Genomic DNA, 22313 nt, shown 5'->3' with positions numbered 1-22313 from the left:
CGGCCCCCGCTGCTCCCTGGCGGTTAGCACAGGCTGTCTCGAACCCTGAGCCGAGCACCATGGAGCCTGGCCCTCAGGCTGCGCGAGGGCCTGCCCCCGGAGCCCCACCACAGCTCCAGGCTAACTTCCAAATTTTGCAGGAAGCCCCAGGTACTCTCTGCAGCCCGAGACCTGGACAGCAGCATCCTGCCCCCGGAGATCTGTCTGAGTCGAGTCCTCCGATGTGCCAAGGGCATTAGCGCCAGTTGGTGCCAGAGAGTGTTCCCTGCTGTGTGTTGAGACCACTGTTGCACAATCTCCAAGCAGCCCTACCCAGTCCTGAGCAGAAGTGCCCGGCCCCTCTGCGCCCCTGCTGCGACAACTATTATGTCTCTATCTGCTGTTCTCTGTGTGCTTGGACCTCCCTATTAGTCAGGAGTCGGCCTTTCCCAGCAATAGTCTGGAGGTGGGAGGATGAGAGACAATGGGCATAAGTTGAGACAAGAGAGGTTCAGACTGGATGTAAGGAAAATTTTTTTCACCAGGAGGACAGTCAAGCAGTAGGTTGCCCAGAGAGGTTGTGCAGTCTCCATCCTTGGAGGTTTTCAAGACCCGACTGGATAAAGCCCTGAGCAACCTGGCCTGACCTCATAGCTGACCCTGCTTTGAGCAAGAGGTTGTACTAGAGACCTCTTGAGTTCCCTGCCAACCTGAATTTTCCTATGATGTTTCCTATATGTTTCCCGATAGGCAGGTTCTTGATTAAAAAGGGCCTGCGGAGTTAGTTGTTAACTTCCTGCTGATAAGAAGTGTCAGGCTCTTGGGCAACTCCTGCTGCTGCTGCTGCTCACCTATTCAACTGGTAAGCAGGAATATAGCTAACAGATTTTAGTGGTTAGTGTAACAGAAGGTATGGGGGGGAGGGGTCTAAAAGCTCTGTTCCAGAGAGTGTAGTAGAACATCTTCTGTTCCAGGATGCAACTGTCTTGGTCTTTGGTTACAGGCAGTACCTGGGACTGGGGGGGGCGGGGGGTGGGTATAGTGGTCTCGCCTATGGGGATGTGTGCTCTGGTCAAGGTGTGCAGTCCCAGGTGAAGGAGTTGTGGGAGGAGGTGAGCAGACTGCGTAGCATCAGGGAGGGCAAGCAGGAGACAGACCCTGCCAAAGGCAAGAACCCGAGCCACATAATGCAAGGAAGGAGGGACAGCTAGAGGCCACACTTTGAATGAGTGATGGATGGGAGATCGTTCCCACAATAGGGAAGGCTGGAAGCGTGTGACTTCTGGCAACAGAAGGAAGGCTCCTTCTCTACCTGCAGATCTGCACCCACAGAACAGGTACAGTGCCCTAATAGCTGAGGAAGGGGAACAAGCTCCATTAAAGGATGCTTCAGAGTCAGCTGGGCCTGAACTGAGCATTTGCACCAAGAGGAAGCAGTGGGTGACAGTGGTTGGAGACTCCCTCCTGCAGGAGATAGAGGCACTCATCTGCTGCCCAGACATGCTGTTGTGGGAGGCTTGTTGCTTGCTAGGGGCCTGGATCAGGGATGGTGTAGAGACTGCTGAGGTTTGTCTGGCCCTTGGGCTATTCCCCCTTGCTGCTTGTCCACGTGGGTACCAATGTCCTTGCCAAGGGAGGGAGACCCAGAGAAAATCAAGAGCAGCTACAAGGCTCTGGAGGTGAGGGTGAAGGGCAGAGGAGCCCAGGTGGTGTTCTCCTCCTTCCTAAAGGGGAAGGGGAAAGGCGCGGGTAGGAGTGGGTGCATCCAGCAGGTCAATACCTGGTTGTGCGGCTGTTGTAGGCAGGGCTTTTATGACCATGGGTCCTTCTTTGAGGAATGAGGACTACCAGTGAGAGATGGGATCCACCTGACAAAGTGGGGCAAGAGCATCTTTGCCAACAGGCTCGTGAACCTAGTGGGGAAGGCTTTAAACTAGGTACGTTGGGGGATGGTGATAACAGCTTGCAGTTATCTGCAAGCTGTTATCACCATCCCCTCGCTTAAGTGAGGGAACAGAGGTTGGGGTGGTAAGTATGCGGGGCTGGCTGATAGGAGCAAGAAAGCTCTTGGGAAAGAGAAAACGGGTCAAAAGGGAGCCCACCTTGAGTGCCTGTGCACAAATACGCACACCCTGGGAAACAAACAGGAGGAGCTAGAACTCTGTGTGCAGAACTATGACACCACTGCAATAACAGAAGTGCGGTGGGAGAGCTCGTATGACTGGAGTGATGGATGGATACAGGCTCTTCAAGAAAGACAGGCAGGGAAGAAGGGAGGGGGGGTGGCTCTTTACATGAAGGAGTAGCTTAAATGTAGGGAACTTTCCTATGGAACTGGTGACAGGCTAGGTGAGTGCTTGTGGGTCAGGCTCAGAGGAGAGGCCAGTAAGGGTGCCATCACAGGAGAGCAATCGGTCCATAAAAGGCTCATTTCAACGAGTAAGGAGTTAGTGCTTTGGGGAGATCAGGGCCAGGCCAGTCCCTCAGGAGGAGTCATAGGGGCAAGGCCCTGCATGGCTGTGAGTCAGGCTTCATGGTGCTTGGCTCAGGGTTCAAGAACCCCTGAGCTAACTGTCAAGCAGCAGCAAGGGCTGCTGCTCCTTAAGAGACAGGGAGCCAGGAACCAAGCACAGTAAGACGGCTGGCAGGGCAGGTGCCTTGCCAGCCAGGGCCCAGCCCCACAGTACCCAAGCAAGGTGAGCAGGACAGACCTGGAGATGGTAGCCAGGTTCAACCAAGAGTCTAGATCATCAGATGAGCTCTCGGTGATGAGATAGGTCTGAGGTCACACTGGGAAGTCAATCCACAGGTCAGGGTCAGGTCTGGCGAGGGCAACCGGGGTCAGACACAGCCCAGTGGTCACCAGGTAGGTCCATAGCAATGAGGCAAATCAGAGGTCAAGCTGGAAAGTGAGCTCACAGGTTGGGGTCCAGATCAATGGGATCCATAGCCAGGCACAAGCATAGCTGTAGCTGAGCTAGAGACTAGCACTCCTACAACATAGCTTAAGCAGGGAGTGAATGCCCAGGCCTGAGTTTAAATGGAGCTCCTGGGCCCATGGGCAGTGTGGGTGGAAGCACCAGGTGAGTCTGATCAGGACCATTAAGGCCTATTAGTGCACTCAGGGCCTTCACAGCCCTTCCCCCTCCTCAGCAGGACTGAGAAGCCCGCTTGGGCCCTCATGCCCTTGATCTTTATGCTCAGAGCCACGTAGTCACACTTGATGCGCTCCAGGTCTCCCCTGGCTGTATCATTAGTGCCTGTTTGGAAGAGCAGCAGGGGATAATAGGCTGAAGGGTGGTCAAGCCTTGGCAACTTCTCCACAGCGTTCTGGATCCGAGCCCCTGGCAAGCATCAAACCTCCCTAGACAGCAGGTCAGGTCAGGTCAGGTCAGTGGAGGGCGGGGGCCCTCTCCCCCCCACATCGAGGAGTTGCCCACTGCTATCATCTACTGCTTCCTTCTTGTTCTGCTGTGTTGTTTTCCCAGCTTCCAGGGAGCAGAGCATAGAGGGTTTGGCCTTAGCCTGTTTCCTTGGACCTTTGTTCTATGAGCAATACAGTTTGCTGGCTCAATAGTTGGCGTGTCCCTGAATATGCTCCTTAAGTGAGTGCGTTAAACAGTTTGATCATCAATTGTAACGTTTTTAGGTACGCTTGCAAAAGGATGACTCCCTCATCCCCTCACATAGGGGCTCTGTCCCCAAGGATTTGGGAATGCTCACAACTGCACTGTTACGCAGCAGCTGAGTAGGGTAGGACTTCAAGACCCAGGGGGAAGCCCCCTGCCCTTACAGCCTGCTGCTGCCTTTTCATTTAAACACCTTGGTCAGGTTTGAGATCATTTACAAGCTGGCCAAGGGTTGAATCCTGGCCGTGGTGTGAGGTTTAAGCATAATGGTTATGTTTTTCACGGACGCTAGATCTCCGGTGAGACCCTGCCAGCACTGCAGACCCCGATCAGCCAGTAGACCTGTGTGCTTGCTGCCTGAAGGCATAAGGGTTACAGGTGTACTGGATCTCTGGTGAGGCCCCCGTGGGCATGGGAGACCCTGACCAGCCAGTTGATCCATGCGTCTGCTGCCCTGAAGCGCAATGGTTATCAGTATTATAACGTGGCACGCTCGCATGCGCGCATGCGTTCTCCTGCTGGAGGGAGAATGATTGATTCTAGTTCTTTAACTGACATGGCATGGGCAATGGTGGGGCTGTGTTTAAAACCCTGGGGTAGGTGATTAAAGGTGTATTGTATTCCACCCCAAGTAAAAGCAAATTTTGGGTTGTCTTGCTCTTGTATTGGGATCATAAAGAACATATCTTCAACATCTAGCACAGCCATCCAAGGGAATGCTTGCTCATTTATGGTATTTACAATGTCTATGATACTTGGTAGTGTGGCAGTTAAGAGACTAGTGTCTTTATTTAAAGCACTATAATAAATGGTCACTTGCCACATCCAATCTTGTTTTTTAACCAGTCATACTGGGCTGTTGTAGGGGGAATGGGTTTTTTTCTACGATTCCTCGCTGCTCTAATTGTTTAACTAATTCAGTCACTGGTTTAATAGCAGGAACAGGAAGCTTATATTGTGGAATATTAATGGGTTTACTGTTAGGTAAAGGCGGAGCCATCTGCAGTGGAATCAAGACAGTAAATTTACTAAGATCAGTACTACTTATTGCTGGGGGATTACTGATTTCCCATTTACCCCAACTGTCTACTCAGGATTGACCTTTCATTACATCCATTCCCAAAATATTCACTTTTCCTAATAACAACAACAGTCATCCAGTGCATCCATTTGATAGAATTAACTTAGCACACGCAACAGGATGGGAAATAATTACTCCATTTACTCCAGTTACAGAGACTGCTCATTTCTTTGAGAGGGCCTTGCCTTCATAAGTACAGTGGTCTGCCATCGAAAGCACCAATTAAGAAAGCAGCAGTGTAGCTATCTTTCATAGCAACCATTATTTCTTGGATTTGGGTCCCGATTAGCTGTCTGAGTGGCCGCTACTTGGACAGCAGAGCCGGCTCCCCTATTCTTTATTTACATATTCTCCTTTCTCATTATATTCCCCCTAATTTGGGGTACACTCTTGGGGCAGGTACAGGCCCTGAGGGTGGGTTGTGAGTTTCTCCTGCTAATTGTTTGAGCACCACAGTCAGCAATCCGTGCAGCTGCTATCTGGTCAGTCCCTTATCTAAACATTTCCTCCACAAATGATTACGTTCTTCTTGCATGTCTCCAGGAGGAGGTTTGTTCTTATTTTTCAACGGGGCTTGAGAACTCTTAGGTTTAGAGGTATTATGATTAGGTTTGATTATTTGCATAGTTCTAATTTTTGCCTTTGACCTAGGTGCCTCATAGAGGTAGAACAGATAACACTTGCTGTAAAACCGCTTGCCAGCAGGTATCTGTATTTATCCGACATTGTAGAAAGGGCCAGGGGTTTAAGGTTAGTGGCTGCCACTTTTACTACTAGAGGCATGCCTCCCTGTGAAGCCTGGACTTGCCCTAGTCTCAGCCCTGGCTTTTACTGGTAAACTTCAGCAATAGTCTGCAATTCTCCCTGGGTGTAATTTTGCACTGAGATCATGTGATAAGGCTGCCCGGGGGGCCCTTTGCTTTGATCATAACTAATGGTCCCATGTTCCGGGATCCCAAACTTTGCCTCGTACCTTACGAACCACGCGCTGCCCACCCTGCCCCCAGACAGCACAGCCAGCAGCGTGCTCCTTCACCAGCGTTGCTTGTTGCTGGGATACCTGCACTAGTTCTTCCCATATCTACTAGCAATTCTTTTCCATCCCTTATGAGGATCCATGGTATCAGGTATCCCCTTCTTCTTCAGCAGACAGCAGTCCCAATTTTAATTGGTCTTTTTGCTATCTTTTCTCACTCTATTGGTTGTTATGAGTCACCATAACTTCACAGGCTCTTATTCATAATGCTCAAATTTCTTCACTTTCTATACATGTGTGTGAAGAGTATCCTGCTGACTACACCAATTAATGTCAACTCCCACTGAGATAACCAGGTTCTTTTCTAGGAATGCTCTTGCAACACAGTGTATAGAAAAGGGCAAAAGCTTAATTTAATTACAGCTGCAATATGATTGATTATACTAGCATACTAATATAAGGTACCACTTAAGAATATTCTCTGATATGTTGCCGGTCTCTATATACTCACCACCACGACGCCAGGTGTCCCGAAACCGCTGGGAAGGAATACGTGGATTAAGGCCAGCTCAGATCCATCATGCCCCTTCAAACTCTTTGAGGTGACTTTTGATCTTTAAATATCCAAATGTTGGGCTGAGCCACATATATACCTTCCAGTTGGTCTGTTAATTAGCCAGGAGTTGCAGAGCTAGTACTTTTCCACTCACAGAACAACTTGTTGTGGCAAAACATTTTCAAGGTTGTCAACGTGCTCACAGGATTAGTTTATCTGGCAGACACGGGGTGGGGAGGGGGGCGGGCTCCAGCTCTCTGGTGTTACTGGACTAGATCAGTTTTGTGGCCTTGCACATAACTACTGATTTTCAAGAGAATAGCACAACTCCCTCCTTCATGTGCGCTCAGCGCATGAGAGGTCTTGAGTGGAAGTGTTAAGGTTTACTGTGACCAAACCAGGACAAGTGGGAGTAAAGGAGATAGACTTAAGTATTTTGAAAACAGAATGGAAACCAACTGTACAGACACTTGGATTTCTCCACTCCTTTTCCTTCTCCGTTAAGAATAGTAGCCTGTTAGTAATAAGGTAAGAAACTGGTTCCCCCTGTTGTCATCTTGTGGACCATGAAGGCTTTTCCCACAGCTCCTCTCTACTTCCAAGCTGCTGCTCCTCAATTTATTACGTTTCACTAAATGGTTCATTTAAGGAGCCGTAGGAAAGGGGGGAAACCATTTTGAGTAGATCTTTAAATACTAATTTCACAGGCGGAAACATGTTCATTTCAGAGGCAGAAAAGCAGCTTTTGGTTTTTGATGGCTGTTTTTGTTTTGTCCTAGTAAGATTATCAGAATTCCTTGATGATGACTTGCTTGCAACTTTTCTTCATTCTGTGCCTGTCAATTTGCACCAAGTGTGTTTTTTTTTTTTAATTCTACCTCATGATATGCTTTTTAAGGTTATTGTTCCGAAACATTGGACACTAATTTTTCTGTATAAAGAATTGTTACTCTGTTAAATGGCAGATGTCCCGTTACATATAGATACTACTTATAATGCACGGCACCCAGAATGAGGGTCTAAACAGCTGTTTTTCAGAGCTATGACCAAGGCTATTGAGAAGTGTAAGCCTGATGGTGGAAGTTGCTCCATTTCAGGGTTTTGATCATGTGTTAGTGGTGCTTTTGTATAGCGTGAGTAGGAACAGGCACATTTTTATACATGGATGGAATTTGTCTTAATGTGCTGTTGCAATATTGTCCAACTCTTCTGGTTGCATTTGCAATAAGTTCGAATTAGAACAAATAGATGATTTTAGGTTGTGATTCTGTGATTGCTCCTCAACAATGAATGCTTGGAAGTTTTCAATGAAAGCTAAGATATTTTACTTATAAAGTAGGCTTAGCAGTTACCTTAAAACATATGGTGTTCCGTGACTTATAACCAACTAGTTAGAAGCCTTACAGGTAGACTTTGGGAGTGGGACTGATTTTCAGCTTTTTGTCTTTCTAAATCATGTTATCTTACCTTACTGAATTAACAAAGTCACTTTGTGCGTGAGGTTTGGATCTTTTTTTCTAGATAAAACTTTTTTTCTTGCTTACTCTGTTGCATTTCGAAAGACAAATGCTTAAACTTCCACCCAAAAACCTGTAAAGAGCAGAACTAAAACATCCCAGGCATAAAAACTGTTTTAAACTATAGACAAAAACACTGTATTAACAGCAAAGTAAGGTAGTGGCTTATACATGGTTTCTTTTCACACTGGTATATTTTAGACCACTCAAGTACTAAACCATTTGCTAAATTTTAATGTATTTGTACTGCAGTGAGTGCTCTTAGTTTGACTGAAGTATGCAGTATGCTTTCTAAATGCATGTTTTCATATTCATTAGTTACTGTAGTAAGAGAATTCTTCCATCCTCAGCATGTCTGATCAGCAGAAGCAGATAAACTGCATAACTAAGATCGCCATAGGAATGTCAGCTTTTAGCAGTGTTTACAAGAACCACACTAGTATCTTTGAAGCCAGTAGTAGTCTAGTGACTATACGTTATTGGAGTGAAATGCATTTTCTGAATGTTCCACTAGAGGTCAGTCTTTAAATCACTACAGCACTGTCATGCTTTTGGGGGGGGGGGGGGGGGGGAGGAAGAAACTATTAATGGGAATACAAAAATGACATTTCTGGATATGTACTTTCTCTGTATGAGGGTGTGTGTGTATGTATTTAGGCATAGATAAATCCACACAGAGAATTAGTCCATTTGTCAAATGTCTATAGTTAAGGGAAAAGATGCAACTGGCATGCCTGAAATCAGAGTGCTGGGGGGGAGGGGGGCACAAATGATGGGGACTCCCCATATGGCTTTTTTTCATTGAGGTCTTGGTAAGGTTTTTCTTTTTTAATTGCCCAATACTGTAGTTACAGAGTGCAAACAACATGTATGTGGAAAAGGGTCCTGCCAACATAAAATGCAAGTCATATTGCTATATGAAATGTAGGCCCTTAAGAACACAGGAAATATACTTGCCAAATGAAAGTTAAGAGAAATAAATCTAGTTTCCAAGATTCTAATAAACAAGTTACAATAAAGAAGTTGACAGTGCCCTGTAACTACTTTTGCCCGGTGGGAAGGAGTAACTTTTTATTGCCTGATTTTAGCCAGTGGTGCATTCTCTACAGCAATGACCAAGTCTCTCCAGCCCAGTGTAAGGTTTTTTATTATGAGGAAAAAAATATTGTGCGTGTAGAATATTTCTAAATTCTTGAGGTTTCGTAATAAAAAGTATAGACTTCTAATACAATGTATTCAGTATATTCAGAACGGTTCTGATACTTTACTTACATGTATATAGTGACTTACTGTTTGTGGGCAGTTTCTCTTGCCTTGCATAATAAATTAAGCATTTAATAAAGTAATTCAGTGCATTTTTTTTTTTTTCTATTTCAATGTATTTATCTTACACTGAGCTCTTTTATACAAATGCTCACTGCTTCCTGCCCACTCCCTACCATTAGAAAGAAAACCAGTGCTTACACAAATTGTTTTGTTGTATATAAAATGTCTGTTTCCCTCCCTCAGTCTACCTGTTACTATCGCACATACTTTGGAGCAGGAACAGCTGACTCACGAGAGCCTAGAAAGCATGCTGAGGCTAGTACAATAATTACAAACTAGGTAAGAGTGTAGTTAATCGTTCCACTGACAAAAAATTAGTTGTGGAATAGAAAGTCCCTTTTTGCTCAAACATCAAGCCCTTGAAGAAGGTCGACCAAAGTCTCTGCTGGTCTCATAAAATTTTGCTAAAGCCATCTTGCATTTGTGAACAGAGAGATATCAGCCCAAATGGAAGGGCTTAAAGCGAGAAACGAAAACCAGCTATGACAAAGCAGAGGGCAATAGCTGTGTCTGAAGCAAGGACAAACTTCTGGATTATCCTCTATAATTAGTGGGCTGTTGCTGCTTGGGGTAAGAAAACTTCCTAAAACTAAGGAAAAGCACAACTGTTTTAATTATGTAACATAGCAATCTTTTGAGAGGCTTCCTGTATGGTTGACTGCTCTCCCTTGTGAAGTAACTTGTGCCTCGGCAGGCTCCAAAACTGCTGGAACTGTTACACTCAAAATCTTGTTTATGGGCAAAGAGGAAGCACACCTTATATGCAAGTAAAACCAAAAATTTATTGTTAGTATAATTTAAATCTTGAGAGTCTAATCATTATTAGACCAGATCTAATTGTTACATGCAGTTAAAATTTATACCGCATTTAGTTGCGGTATGCATTCACGCATTTAGTTTCTACCCCTTTTCCTGGGGTTATGCTCACCCTTCCCCTGCTCCTCTGGGTCCTAAGGTTGGTGGTTTCATTCTGGTGTTGGGGGGGTGGGGGTGTTACGGTGAGTTCACAGAATCACAGAATGGTTTAGGTTGGAAGGGACCTCTGGAGATCATCTAGTCCAACCTCCCTGCTCAAGCAGGGTCCTCTAGAGCATATTTCCCAGGATCACATCCAGACGGGTTTTGAATATCTCCAGCGAAGGAATTGTCAGCATCTGGAACCCTTCACTGGGAAGAATATGATGTTCATGTTGATGGCTGCTTCTTCCTCGCTCTAGGAGCCACTTGGGGTCATTTTTATATGTTTGCTAACATGCTTTTACACCTGTTGCTCTTTCTTCATTGGTCTGCAGCTCCATGTTACATCCAAATTTACTATATATGGTGACTTTTACGTATGTTAGATACTATTTCTTTGTTCTCTTTCTTACCCCACAAACCAGTTTTGTCCGGCTCCAGGTCTGCATTTCTTTAACTGGCCATGAGTGAGCTGTTTATAGCTGTGGGGTCTCCAGTGCCAAGCCTGTGCCCCATCTCTTATCATCCCACACCTGTACTCCTCTACACCACATTCTGTCTCTCCACTTCTCAAGGCCTCTGCCATTGTACCAGGCCTGTATTTCTCTATGCTACATCATTGTTTGATTCATAAATATCTCATTCTACATAGAATAACTGCTTGCTACTGCTATCCATATAAAACTATGGTTGTGCCATACAAAGACAAAAGTAAAACAAATTAGCCTTAGACGGCTGGTCAAGTAGAGAAATTGCTGTCACAGCTAAACCAAGTAAAACAAAGCTGCGGGCAGGTCAAGAAAAGTTCAGACAGAGCAAGCCTGACAAGCCTCAGTCCCGAGGTCTTGCAAACTCAGTACAAAGCTTATGGCCTGTTACTAGCAATGGCAGTGCCGTATTACACTCCCATTTGCTCTCTGCAGCATTATAACTCTGTCTGCGAAGGTTGGGGGTTGAGTGAGGACAGGTGCTCTTTTCTTTTTTGGCAATGTTTGAAATCTATGGAAAAAAGTTAATTCCATCTCTAACATCACCTCAGTAGCAACAGATTGCTTCAGTGTGTCAAGTTGGGTCAACGCTGCGCTTCGGTCTCTGCACTCCTGGGACTTGGTCTGCATCTTACTTGACAATTCAATGTTGTCTCTAGAAAACAAAGCCAAGACACTAGCTGGAACAGCTATGTGCCTGTGCCTGAGCTGCTTCTGTTCAATATAATACCTGAGTTTAAATCAGAGGGTGGATTTTTTTAATCCATGAATGAGTGTTTAACTGTACAACAGCATATTCTTGAAAAGCACCTAAAGCAGGCACTCTGGTAAGTACGATGTATCCTGTCTTAAACAGTAAGCTGCCTCTAGTTTACTGTTGAGCAACTTGACTCTAAGTGAAAGGAATTTTTCCAGAGTGCACTTTACCTGTGGCTTTCTCTTGCTCCTTATTAAGCATTTCATAACAAATGAGGAGAAAGCTGCCTCTCTGATCATTCTTTCCTGTTCCTTGTTGTGTATCAATTCAAGTTCACACAAAATCTCAATTGTAGCCTTTATACTTACTCAAATTCCAACTGTATTAAGTCAGCTCGTTTACGGCCAGATTTTTTTGCAAGTTGAATCCAATATTCAGTCTAGTTGGAGTACTGCAGTTCCCTTTGTGCTTTCTCCCCAGCACTTGGCATCGCATCCCATTTAGAAAACTTCACGCAAGCTAGAGGAAAATGAAACGTGCAAGTAGCCTTCATGTGTGGCAGTTGACTACACCCCTGTGTTTACTGCTTATTGTTATCTGTTAACTTATACTTAAAACATTTGTAATTTGGTTATTAGCCACACAACTCTTTTGATTGCTTTACTGTATTATCAGTGATAGTTTTACGGAGCAGTTTAAGCATCACGAAGCACCTTCACTATATGGTCCATCTTTACACTCTATTTCATCTGTGTTCAACTTAGATGGCCTTGCTTGCTCTTTTTGCTAATAGTCACTGACGTTACCAAGCCAACTGACATAGCTTACTCCAGCTTATATTTAACTCCCCACATTTCCTAACATTAGGCAAGCATTTAACATTTACTGCAGAAGAAACAGGTTTTATGTTTTTTTTTTTATTCCATCAAGAAGATTACAAGAGACAATATACTGGTAAAATCAGATTCTGTCAGGAAAAAAAAAAACCAAAAACATTCAATAGACATTTAAGTGCATATAATCACAGCATTCAGATCTCAAACAATACTCACTTGTGCTTCGCCGTTCTTGATTTTGACGTACTATATAATCGTAAGTACAACGTACTGTTTAGGACCAATCTTTGGGGACAGCTATAGCAAATGAAAAGTTGAAAGAAAAAAGTAACAGCCGCCCTAAAGCTTAGGAAAAGAACAATTCGGAGCAGTTTCCAAAAGCTTGAACTTTCATCTATAACACCCCCTTGCTTTCCCTTTCTTTAAGGCCTTAAGTGCTTATACCCAGATTCCCTTACGCTTTGTCAATGCTGACGTACGATTCTGCCACAGCCCAAATGAAACAAAAATAGTTTGCAGAAGACCTAAGATACCTCAATACAAAAAGCTGTTCATGAACGAGTTTGACAATCGGAGGAAGCCGTATTACTGTTTGAGCATTACAGAAAGAGGTCTTCTTTCTGGTATCATTTGTTTGCAACAGAAACAAAGCAATACAAAAGCAGAAAACTTGAGTATACCAAATTTGCAAATAGAAGGTCTTTCATCAAGGAAGGACACTTTTAAATCTTGAGATAAAATTGCTGTTTCGCTCCTTCTACCTTTCCCTTTTTACATCGAGGTGCACACATACATAGGCACAATCCCACTTTGCACTGGGTCAGCTAATACCGAAGTTAAATATTCAGTAGCTACCCTTGTGTTGCTGAATGAGATGATGTTCGTGTTAAAGTAAAACGGTAAAATGGTTGGCAAAATAGTTTGTGTAGGCTTAGTTTAAACTTGAGGTTCAGAAAGAAAGTCATCCTCATCAGAAATTGGCAGCTTTGATTTAAACTCTAAAGATAAGTTAGAACCCCCAAACATTTGGAAGTTTAGTTCTTAATCAACCCTTTGTAGTGTATCAAGCAAGAGAAGTAGCTTCCATTGGCGTTTTCTTGACTTTCATGTTATGCAATGCACGCAGGGAAATGCTTGATCACTGGGAGTGTTAAGAAACATTGGGAGTGATATGGAGTAAGCTACTAGACCAATGTACAAATCTTTTTTTACTCTGCATTTGTCTAGTTATTCCACTGTGGATAAATTCATCCACCAACATATAAATGCTTTAACTTGTTTAGAAGTATATTCAATTGCATCAAGATTTAGATGCATTGCCATTCACCCCATAAATATTGAAGGCTGTTAATAAGACTAATTACCTTTCACACTAACCAGCCACTAACAAGATCACTTATCTCTCTACTAAAATGTACCTGCGGCTTTAAATTCTCTCCAAGTTTCATGGTACTCCACATTATTCATGGAAAGTTCCATAAACTAATCTATTCCTAGAGACTAAGTGACCTCAAATGTGCTAATACCCAAGTGAATAGAGGGGCTTCAAAGGAAGGTAACTTTTTTCATAACAGCTTTAGCAAGAATTCATATGTTGCATTGATTATGCCCCAGGACAGGACAGAACGATGGTAATTCAGATGGGCTCCTCTGAAAAGATGCATCAATTTTCTATCACGTTCTAGCCAGATCTTCACAAAAACTTTTGAAAAAGACTGAAATTCACCACCAATTTGAGACTGCATGCGAGCTTTTACAACATTCATTGGGAAAAATAAGAATCCCAGCATGGCACCCAACAGCCCTCCACAGATGAAGTCATTGACCAAGTGAGTGCTATAAGAAGTTGCTTCAGGCAGACACTGTTTGATAGGTCCTCGTAGGCCAAAGAAGAGTGCATTACTGGTTCCATTCCGGAGCAGAATAGGAACCAAACCCCGATAATATTCTCTAATCCCATAGACTTTCAGTACCTTGAAAGCCTGGTAAGTGTTTGTAAATTTGTCATGATGTTTGTAGTCCTGAAGCAAAGTCTGGACTCGCTCAAAAGGTGTAAGAAGGGCTTCCGTGGTCCCTGCAAGCACTGCTGCCATGCTGCGAGTTAGGAGTTCAGGTGCGCTCGTGTGGCTATGGAGCAAGGAGGAGAAATCTTCATACAAGCCAAACATTAGAGCCAGGGTGGTCGTTTTTTGCATTAATGGAGGAAGGATTCCACGATAGAGATTTCGAATTCCATCTTTCTGCAGCTGATGTACCGCATCCTTTGTTTTCAAGCCATACAATTGTTGTCGAAAGAGGACCTTCTGGATGGGAAAGGTGACCGCTATATTGGTGAAGGCTGCACAATAGCCACAAAGATAATGTTTACCAGAGCTACCCTTTATGTGATGGCTGATATCTTGCTTTGAATTTGTTGGGACACAGTCTTGTGAATCCATCTTTTTTTTTTTTCCTTAATATGTATATCTTAGGTCTCCTTTCCTATGTCAAAAAAGAAAAGAACGTGAACAAAATTGCATTCGACCCAGCTTTTTTAGTTCACACACACAGATCATTTGCACACTGCCCAACATCTCACATCGTGAATAAACTTCATTGAATTCAGTGGAGCAGTGTGACAAATGCTGCATCTGATAGATGACGCAAAAGGCACAATTTTCTATACCAGTCCCAAGGACCTGAAAAACTAGCATTTTTTTTCCTCCTCGTATGTTTTGTTGATTAAAAACAAACTAAATGAAAACAAACTGACAGATGAACCCCTCCAGTACTACATTACAGCTGAAAATGTCAGGGAGAAATGGGAAGTTTACACATTAAGTTTCCAGTACAGCATGTCAAGGAATTCAAATGCTGAATGCTCTACTCTAACACTAGTAAGATACAATACAAATTACCAAGGGTTTAGAAAACACACACCCTACACACAGCTTAGTGTTACAAATTCTAATCATTCCTGCCTGTGTTTCCCTGTGGCAGACAACAATGGATAATTTAAATAAGAATTTTAATCATCAGAATTCTTTAAATTAAGCAATAGTATTTAATCAACACCTGTTTATGCCACAGTTTTAAAGAAAATCAAGTCACTGGTTCAGCACCTTGAAATCTGGTTCCAAGCGATCAACCAGCAACCTGATCTGCGGGGAAAAAGAGCATCTTGAACTGGATAACCCAACTATTGTTCAGTTTACTCTGTCTATAGAAAAGCTAAAGAATACATTGAGCTCTGCTAGATCTAAGATCCTGAAGGACACAGTGAACAGACAGCTTCATTAAATAAAACAGCGAAAGTACTGAATTAATCCTTAATTGGCGATACATGATCTACATTTAAAATCAGATTATTTATTCAACAATTTTGAAACATTGGTTTTATATCTGAACAAAGTCCCAATTTCTATCAAAGCATAGCTTGGCATAAGTCAATAACACAGGTGAGGCTGGTGCTGTTTGTGAACTTCAGACAGTGCCAGATGAAGTAAATCAGATTTCCAGAAGATCCCCTTACTTTCAGAAGAGATGTAGTGTCCACAGCATAGTCCTTGCAATGCAAGTGGGAAAGGTGCAGTTTGTTTACCTGCTTTTTCAAAACCCAAAGCTGCCTGGCTTTTTGCAGGTGCGCGTGGAGGACACGTATCCTTCCACAAGCCCATCTCACCGGGCAAGAGGAGCTCCACGGCACCCACACATCCCTTCTGGTGCAAGGCTGTACCCAGGCAGCTCCGTGCTTAGCTGAGGAAAGGGGAAACGGGGCGGGGTTTACTTCCCCCCAGTTGCGCTTTCCCTTGCTCCTCGGCAGCAGGTACTGCAGAGCTCACTGCCTGTGTGGGGAAGAGAAAGGTAGCAAGGGATCAGCAGCTGGGATTCCAAGTTGCTCATAGCAGACTGTTACGTGCTGCCGTCATTCTCCCTACTCCTGTCCAGCAGTCACCTACTCCGCAGCGTGGCGGAACGTTTCTTCAGCGGTCCCCACTGAAGAGCCACCCCCAGTCTGGAGCGCAGGGACGATTCACATCCGAGGTCGAATTAATGCAGCCCGGCTCCCGTCACCACCACTATCCCCCTCACTTCCGGGTGCTCCCCACCCCCTTCCGCGCTGCTCTTACAGTCTTGGGCGCGCGTGCTCCAGAGGCAGTAGCAGTCCAGCCCCGCATGACCTTCACCACCACCGGGAGTCCCTATGAGACAGGCATGAGGGAAGACAGAGGCCGCGCGGGGCGGCCCCGCCGTAGTGGAGAGAGATGCGAGCAGCAGCACACCCTCTCCACGGTGACTTACCTGCTGCGTCTTCCATGCCACCTAAAAACGCAATTTGGAGACAGAAGTTGCCACTGCTGCCGACCAAACTGAACACTACCTTCACCACCTCGCGCATTAGATGACGTAGGAAGTGCAGTACAGAAACCCAACTTGCGTCAACATCACATGACCAAGGGAAAGCGCAACTGGGGGGAAGTAAACCCCGCCCCGTTTCCCCTTTCCTCAGCTAAGCACGGAGCTGCCTGGGTACAGCCTTGCACCAGAAGGGATGTGTGGGTGCCGTGGAGCTCCTCTTGCCCGGTGAGATGGGCTTGTGGAAGGATACGTGTCCTCCACGCGCACCTGCAAAAAGCCAGGCAGCTTTGGGTTTTGAAAAAGCAGGTAAACAAACTGCACCTTTCCCACTTGCATTGCAAGGACTATGCTGTGGACACTACATCTCTTCTGAAAGTAAGGGGATCTTCTGGAAATCTGATTTACTTCATCTGGCACTGTCTGAAGTTCACAAACAGCACCAGCCTCACCTGTGTTATTGACTTATGCCAAGCTATGCTTTGATAGAAATTGGGACTTTGTTCAGATATAAAACCAATGTTTCAAAATTGTTGAATAAATAATCTGATTTTAAATGTAGATCATGTATCGCCAATTAAGGATTAATTCAGTACTTTCGCTGTTTTATTTAATGAAGCTGTCTGTTCACTGTGTCCTTCAGGATCTTAGATCTAGCAGAGCTCAATGTATTCTTTAGCTTTTCTATAGACAGAGTAAACTGAACAATAGTTGGGTTATCCAGTTCAAGATGCTCTTTTTCCCCGCAGATCAGGTTGCTGGTTGATCGCTTGGAACCAGATTTCAAGGTGCTGAACCAGTGACTTGATTTTCTTTAAAACTGTGGCATAAACAGGTGTTGATTAAATACTATTGCTTAATTTAAAGAATTCTGATGATTAAAATTCTTATTTAAATTATCCATTGTTGTCTGCCACAGGGAAACACAGGCAGGAATGATTAGAATTTGTAACACTAAGCTGTGTGTAGGGTGTGTGTTTTCTAAACCCTTGGTAATTTGTATTGTATCTTACTAGTGTTAGAGTAGAGCATTCAGCATTTGAATTCCTTGACATGCTGTACTGGAAACTTAATGTGTAAACTTCCCATTTCTCCCTGACATTTTCAGCTGTAATGTAGTACTGGAGGGGTTCATCTGTCAGTTTGTTTTCATTTAGTTTGTTTTTAATCAACAAAACATACGAGGAGGAAAAAAAATGCTAGTTTTTCAGGTCCTTGGGACTGGTATAGAAAATTGTGCCTTTTGCGTCATCTATCAGATGCAGCATTTGTCACACTGCTCCACTGAATTCAATGAAGTTTATTCACGATGTGAGATGTTGGGCAGTGTGCAAATGATCTGTGTGTGTGAACTAAAAAAGCTGGGTCGAATGCAATTTTGTTCACGTTCTTTTCTTTTTTGACATAGGAAAGGAGACCTAAGATATACATATTAAGGAAAAAAAAAAAAGATGGATTCACAAGACTGTGTCCCAACAAATTCAAAGCAAGATATCAGCCATCACATAAAGGGTAGCTCTGGTAAACATTATCTTTGTGGCTATTGTGCAGCCTTCACCAATATAGCGGTCACCTTTCCCATCCAGAAGGTCCTCTTTCGACAACAATTGTATGGCTTGAAAACAAAGGATGCGGTACATCAGCTGCAGAAAGATGGAATTCGAAATCTCTATCGTGGAATCCTTCCTCCATTAATGCAAAAAACGACCACCCTGGCTCTAATGTTTGGCTTGTATGAAGATTTCTCCTCCTTGCTCCATAGCCACACGAGCGCACCTGAACTCCTAACTCGCAGCATGGCAGCAGTGCTTGCAGGGACCACGGAAGCCCTTCTTACACCTTTTGAGCGAGTCCAGACTTTGCTTCAGGACTACAAACATCATGACAAATTTACAAACACTTACCAGGCTTTCAAGGTACTGAAAGTCTATGGGATTAGAGAATATTATCGGGGTTTGGTTCCTATTCTGCTCCGGAATGGAACCAGTAATGCACTCTTCTTTGGCCTACGAGGACCTATCAAACAGTGTCTGCCTGAAGCAACTTCTTATAGCACTCACTTGGTCAATGACTTCATCTGTGGAGGGCTGTTGGGTGCCATGCTGGGATTCTTATTTTTCCCAATGAATGTTGTAAAAGCTCGCATGCAGTCTCAAATTGGTGGTGAATTTCAGTCTTTTTCAAAAGTTTTTGTGAAGATCTGGCTAGAACGTGATAGAAAATTGATGCATCTTTTCAGAGGAGCCCATCTGAATTACCATCGTTCTGTCCTGTCCTGGGGCATAATCAATGCAACATATGAATTCTTGCTAAAGCTGTTATGAAAAAAGTTACCTTCCTTTGAAGCCCCTCTATTCACTTGGGTATTAGCACATTTGAGGTCACTTAGTCTCTAGGAATAGATTAGTTTATGGAACTTTCCATGAATAATGTGGAGTACCATGAAACTTGGAGAGAATTTAAAGCCGCAGGTACATTTTAGTAGAGAGATAAGTGATCTTGTTAGTGGCTGGTTAGTGTGAAAGGTAATTAGTCTTATTAACAGCCTTCAATATTTATGGGGTGAATGGCAATGCATCTAAATCTTGATGCAATTGAATATACTTCTAAACAAGTTAAAGCATTTATATGTTGGTGGATGAATTTATCCACAGTGGAATAACTAGACAAATGCAGAGTAAAAAAAGATTTGTACATTGGTCTAGTAGCTTACTCCATATCACTCCCAATGTTTCTTAACACTCCCAGTGATCAAGCATTTCCCTGCGTGCATTGCATAACATGAAAGTCAAGAAAACGCCAATGGAAGCTACTTCTCTTGCTTGATACACTACAAAGGGTTGATTAAGAACTAAACTTCCAAATGTTTGGGGGTTCTAACTTATCTTTAGAGTTTAAATCAAAGCTGCCAATTTCTGATGAGGATGACTTTCTTTCTGAACCTCAAGTTTAAACTAAGCCTACACAAACTATTTTGCCAACCATTTTACCGTTTTACTTTAACACGAACATCATCTCATTCAGCAACACAAGGGTAGCTACTGAATATTTAACTTCGGTATTAGCTGACCCAGTGCAAAGTGGGATTGTGCCTATGTATGTGTGCACCTCGATGTAAAAAGGGAAAGGTAGAAGGAGCGAAACAGCAATTTTATCTCAAGATTTAAAAGTGTCCTTCCTTGATGAAAGACCTTCTATTTGCAAATTTGGTATACTCAAGTTTTCTGCTTTTGTATTGCTTTGTTTCTGTTGCAAACAAATGATACCAGAAAGAAGACCTCTTTCTGTAATGCTCAAACAGTAATACGGCTTCCTCCGATTGTCAAACTCGTTCATGAACAGCTTTTTGTATTGAGGTATCTTAGGTCTTCTGCAAACTATTTTTGTTTCATTTGGGCTGTGGCAGAATCGTACGTCAGCATTGACAAAGCGTAAGGGAATCTGGGTATAAGCACTTAAGGCCTTAAAGAAAGGGAAAGCAAGGGGGTGTTATAGATGAAAGTTCAAGCTTTTGGAAACTGCTCCGAATTGTTCTTTTCCTAAGCTTTAGGGCGGCTGTTACTTTTTTCTTTCAACTTTTCATTTGCTATAGCTGTCCCCAAAGATTGGTCCTAAACAGTACGTTGTACTTACGATTATATAGTACGTCAAAATCAAGAACGGCGAAGCACAAGTGAGTATTGTTTGAGATCTGAATGCTGTGATTATATGCACTTAAATGTCTATTGAATGTTTTTGGTTTTTTTTTTTCCTGACAGAATCTGATTTTACCAGTATATTGTCTCTTGTAATCTTCTTGATGGAATAAAAAAAAAAACATAAAACCTGTTTCTTCTGCAGTAAATGTTAAATGCTTGCCTAATGTTAGGAAATGTGGGGAGTTAAATATAAGCTGGAGTAAGCTATGTCAGTTGGCTTGGTAACGTCAGTGACTATTAGCAAAAAGAGCAAGCAAGGCCATCTAAGTTGAACACAGATGAAATAGAGTGTAAAGATGGACCATATAGTGAAGGTGCTTCGTGATGCTTAAACTGCTCCGTAAAACTATCACTGATAATACAGTAAAGCAATCAAAAGAGTTGTGTGGCTAATAACCAAATTACAAATGTTTTAAGTATAAGTTAACAGATAACAATAAGCAGTAAACACAGGGGTGTAGTCAACTGCCACACATGAAGGCTACTTGCACGTTTCATTTTCCTCTAGCTTGCGTGAAGTTTTCTAAATGGGATGCGATGCCAAGTGCTGGGGAGAAAGCACAAAGGGAACTGCAGTACTCCAACTAGACTGAATATTGGATTCAACTTGCAAAAAAATCTGGCCGTAAACGAGCTGACTTAATACAGTTGGAATTTGAGTAAGTATAAAGGCTACAATTGAGATTTTGTGTGAACTTGAATTGATACACAACAAGGAACAGGAAAGAATGATCAGAGAGGCAGCTTTCTCCTCATTTGTTATGAAATGCTTAATAAGGAGCAAGAGAAAGCCACAGGTAAAGTGCACTCTGGAAAAATTCCTTTCACTTAGAGTCAAGTTGCTCAACAGTAAACTAGAGGCAGCTTACTGTTTAAGACAGGATACATCGTACTTACCAGAGTGCCTGCTTTAGGTGCTTTTCAAGAATATGCTGTTGTACAGTTAAACACTCATTCATGGATTAAAAAAATCCACCCTCTGATTTAAACTCAGGTATTATATTGAACAGAAGCAGCTCAGGCACAGGCACATAGCTGTTCCAGCTAGTGTCTTGGCTTTGTTTTCTAGAGACAACATTGAATTGTCAAGTAAGATGCAGACCAAGTCCCAGGAGTGCAGAGACCGAAGCGCAGCGTTGACCCAACTTGACACACTGAAGCAATCTGTTGCTACTGAGGTGATGTTAGAGATGGAATTAACTTTTTTCCATAGATTTCAAACATTGCCAAAAAAGAAAAGAGCACCTGTCCTCACTCAACCCCCAACCTTCGCAGACAGAGTTATAATGCTGCAGAGAGCAAATGGGAGTGTAATACGGCACTGCCATTGCTAGTAACAGGCCATAAGCTTTGTACTGAGTTTGCAAGACCTCGGGACTGAGGCTTGTCAGGCTTGCTCTGTCTGAACTTTTCTTGACCTGCCCGCAGCTTTGTTTTACTTGGTTTAGCTGTGACAGCAATTTCTCTACTTGACCAGCCGTCTAAGGCTAATTTGTTTTACTTTTGTCTTTGTATGGCACAACCATAGTTTTATATGGATAGCAGTAGCAAGCAGTTATTCTATGTAGAATGAGATATTTATGAATCAAACAATGATGTAGCATAGAGAAATACAGGCCTGGTACAATGGCAGAGGCCTTGAGAAGTGGAGAGACAGAATGTGGTGTAGAGGAGTACAGGTGTGGGATGATAAGAGATGGGGCACAGGCTTGGCACTGGAGACCCCACAGCTATAAACAGCTCACTCATGGCCAGTTAAAGAAATGCAGACCTGGAGCCGGACAAAACTGGTTTGTGGGGTAAGAAAGAGAACAAAGAAATAGTATCTAACATACGTAAAAGTCACCATATATAGTAAATTTGGATGTAACATGGAGCTGCAGACCAATGAAGAAAGAGCAACAGGTGTAAAAGCATGTTAGCAAACATATAAAAATGACCCCAAGTGGCTCCTAGAGCGAGGAAGAAGCAGCCATCAACATGAACATCATATTCTTCCCAGTGAAGGGTTCAGATGCTGACAATTCCTTCGCTGGAGATATTCAAAACCCTCTGGATGTGATCCTGGGAAATATGCTCTAGAGGACCCTGCTTGAGCAGGGAGGTTGGACTAGATGATCTCCAGAGGTCCCTTCCAACCTAAACCATTCTGTGATTCTGTGAACTCACCGTAACACCCCCACCCCCCCAACACCAGAATGAAACCACCAACCTTAGGACCCAGAGGAGCAGGGGAAG

General features: G+C 43.4%; 2 protein-coding genes across 9 annotated transcripts; one reads left to right on the top strand and one right to left on the bottom strand.

Moving 5' to 3' along the window:
* Positions 1-12107: 12107 nt before the first annotated feature.
* Positions 12108-16460, bottom strand: LOC138064184 (mitochondrial nicotinamide adenine dinucleotide transporter SLC25A51-like). 8 transcript variants are annotated; one of them, XR_011137479.1, is made up of 4 exons: positions 16324-16448; positions 16152-16223; positions 15554-15866; positions 12108-14523 (listed from the first exon to the last, which is right to left on the bottom strand). XR_011137479.1 is itself a non-coding variant. In XM_068925744.1 (2 exons), the coding sequence occupies exon 2, from the start codon at positions 14478-14480 to the stop codon at positions 13608-13610; it is 873 nt and encodes a 290-aa protein (XP_068781845.1). In that variant the 5' UTR covers positions 14481-14523; positions 16324-16460; the 3' UTR covers positions 13465-13607. The 8 variants fall into 8 exon arrangements, 3 of the variants coding, with proteins under 3 accessions (XP_068781845.1, XP_068781846.1, XP_068781844.1); XR_011137478.1 differs by having other exon boundaries at positions 15623-15866; XR_011137480.1 differs by lacking the exon at positions 15554-15866.
* An 87-nt stretch (positions 16461-16547) lies between these two features.
* On the top strand, positions 16548-18844 carry LOC138064185 (mitochondrial nicotinamide adenine dinucleotide transporter SLC25A51-like). Its single transcript, XM_068925746.1, has 2 exons — positions 16548-16686; positions 17786-18844. Exon 2 carries the CDS (start codon positions 17829-17831, stop codon positions 18699-18701), a length of 873 nt encoding a protein of 290 aa, XP_068781847.1. The 5' UTR covers positions 16548-16686; positions 17786-17828; the 3' UTR covers positions 18702-18844.
* The last annotated feature ends 3469 nt before the right edge of the window (positions 18845-22313 follow it).

The sequence above is a fragment of the Struthio camelus genome, chromosome W (genome assembly GCF_040807025.1).
Source record: "Struthio camelus isolate bStrCam1 chromosome W, bStrCam1.hap1, whole genome shotgun sequence".
Lineage (NCBI taxonomy): Eukaryota > Metazoa > Chordata > Aves > Struthioniformes > Struthionidae > Struthio > Struthio camelus.
This window is presented reverse-complemented; position numbering and strand designations above follow the sequence as displayed.

Coding starts and splice junctions, on each gene's coding strand:
- LOC138064184 (XM_068925744.1), bottom strand. CDS start 14,480: ATGGATTCACAAGACTGTGTCCCAACAAATTCAAAGCAAGATATCAGC.
- LOC138064185 (XM_068925746.1), top strand. CDS start 17,829: ATGGATTCACAAGACTGTGTCCCAACAAATTCAAAGCAAGATATCAGC.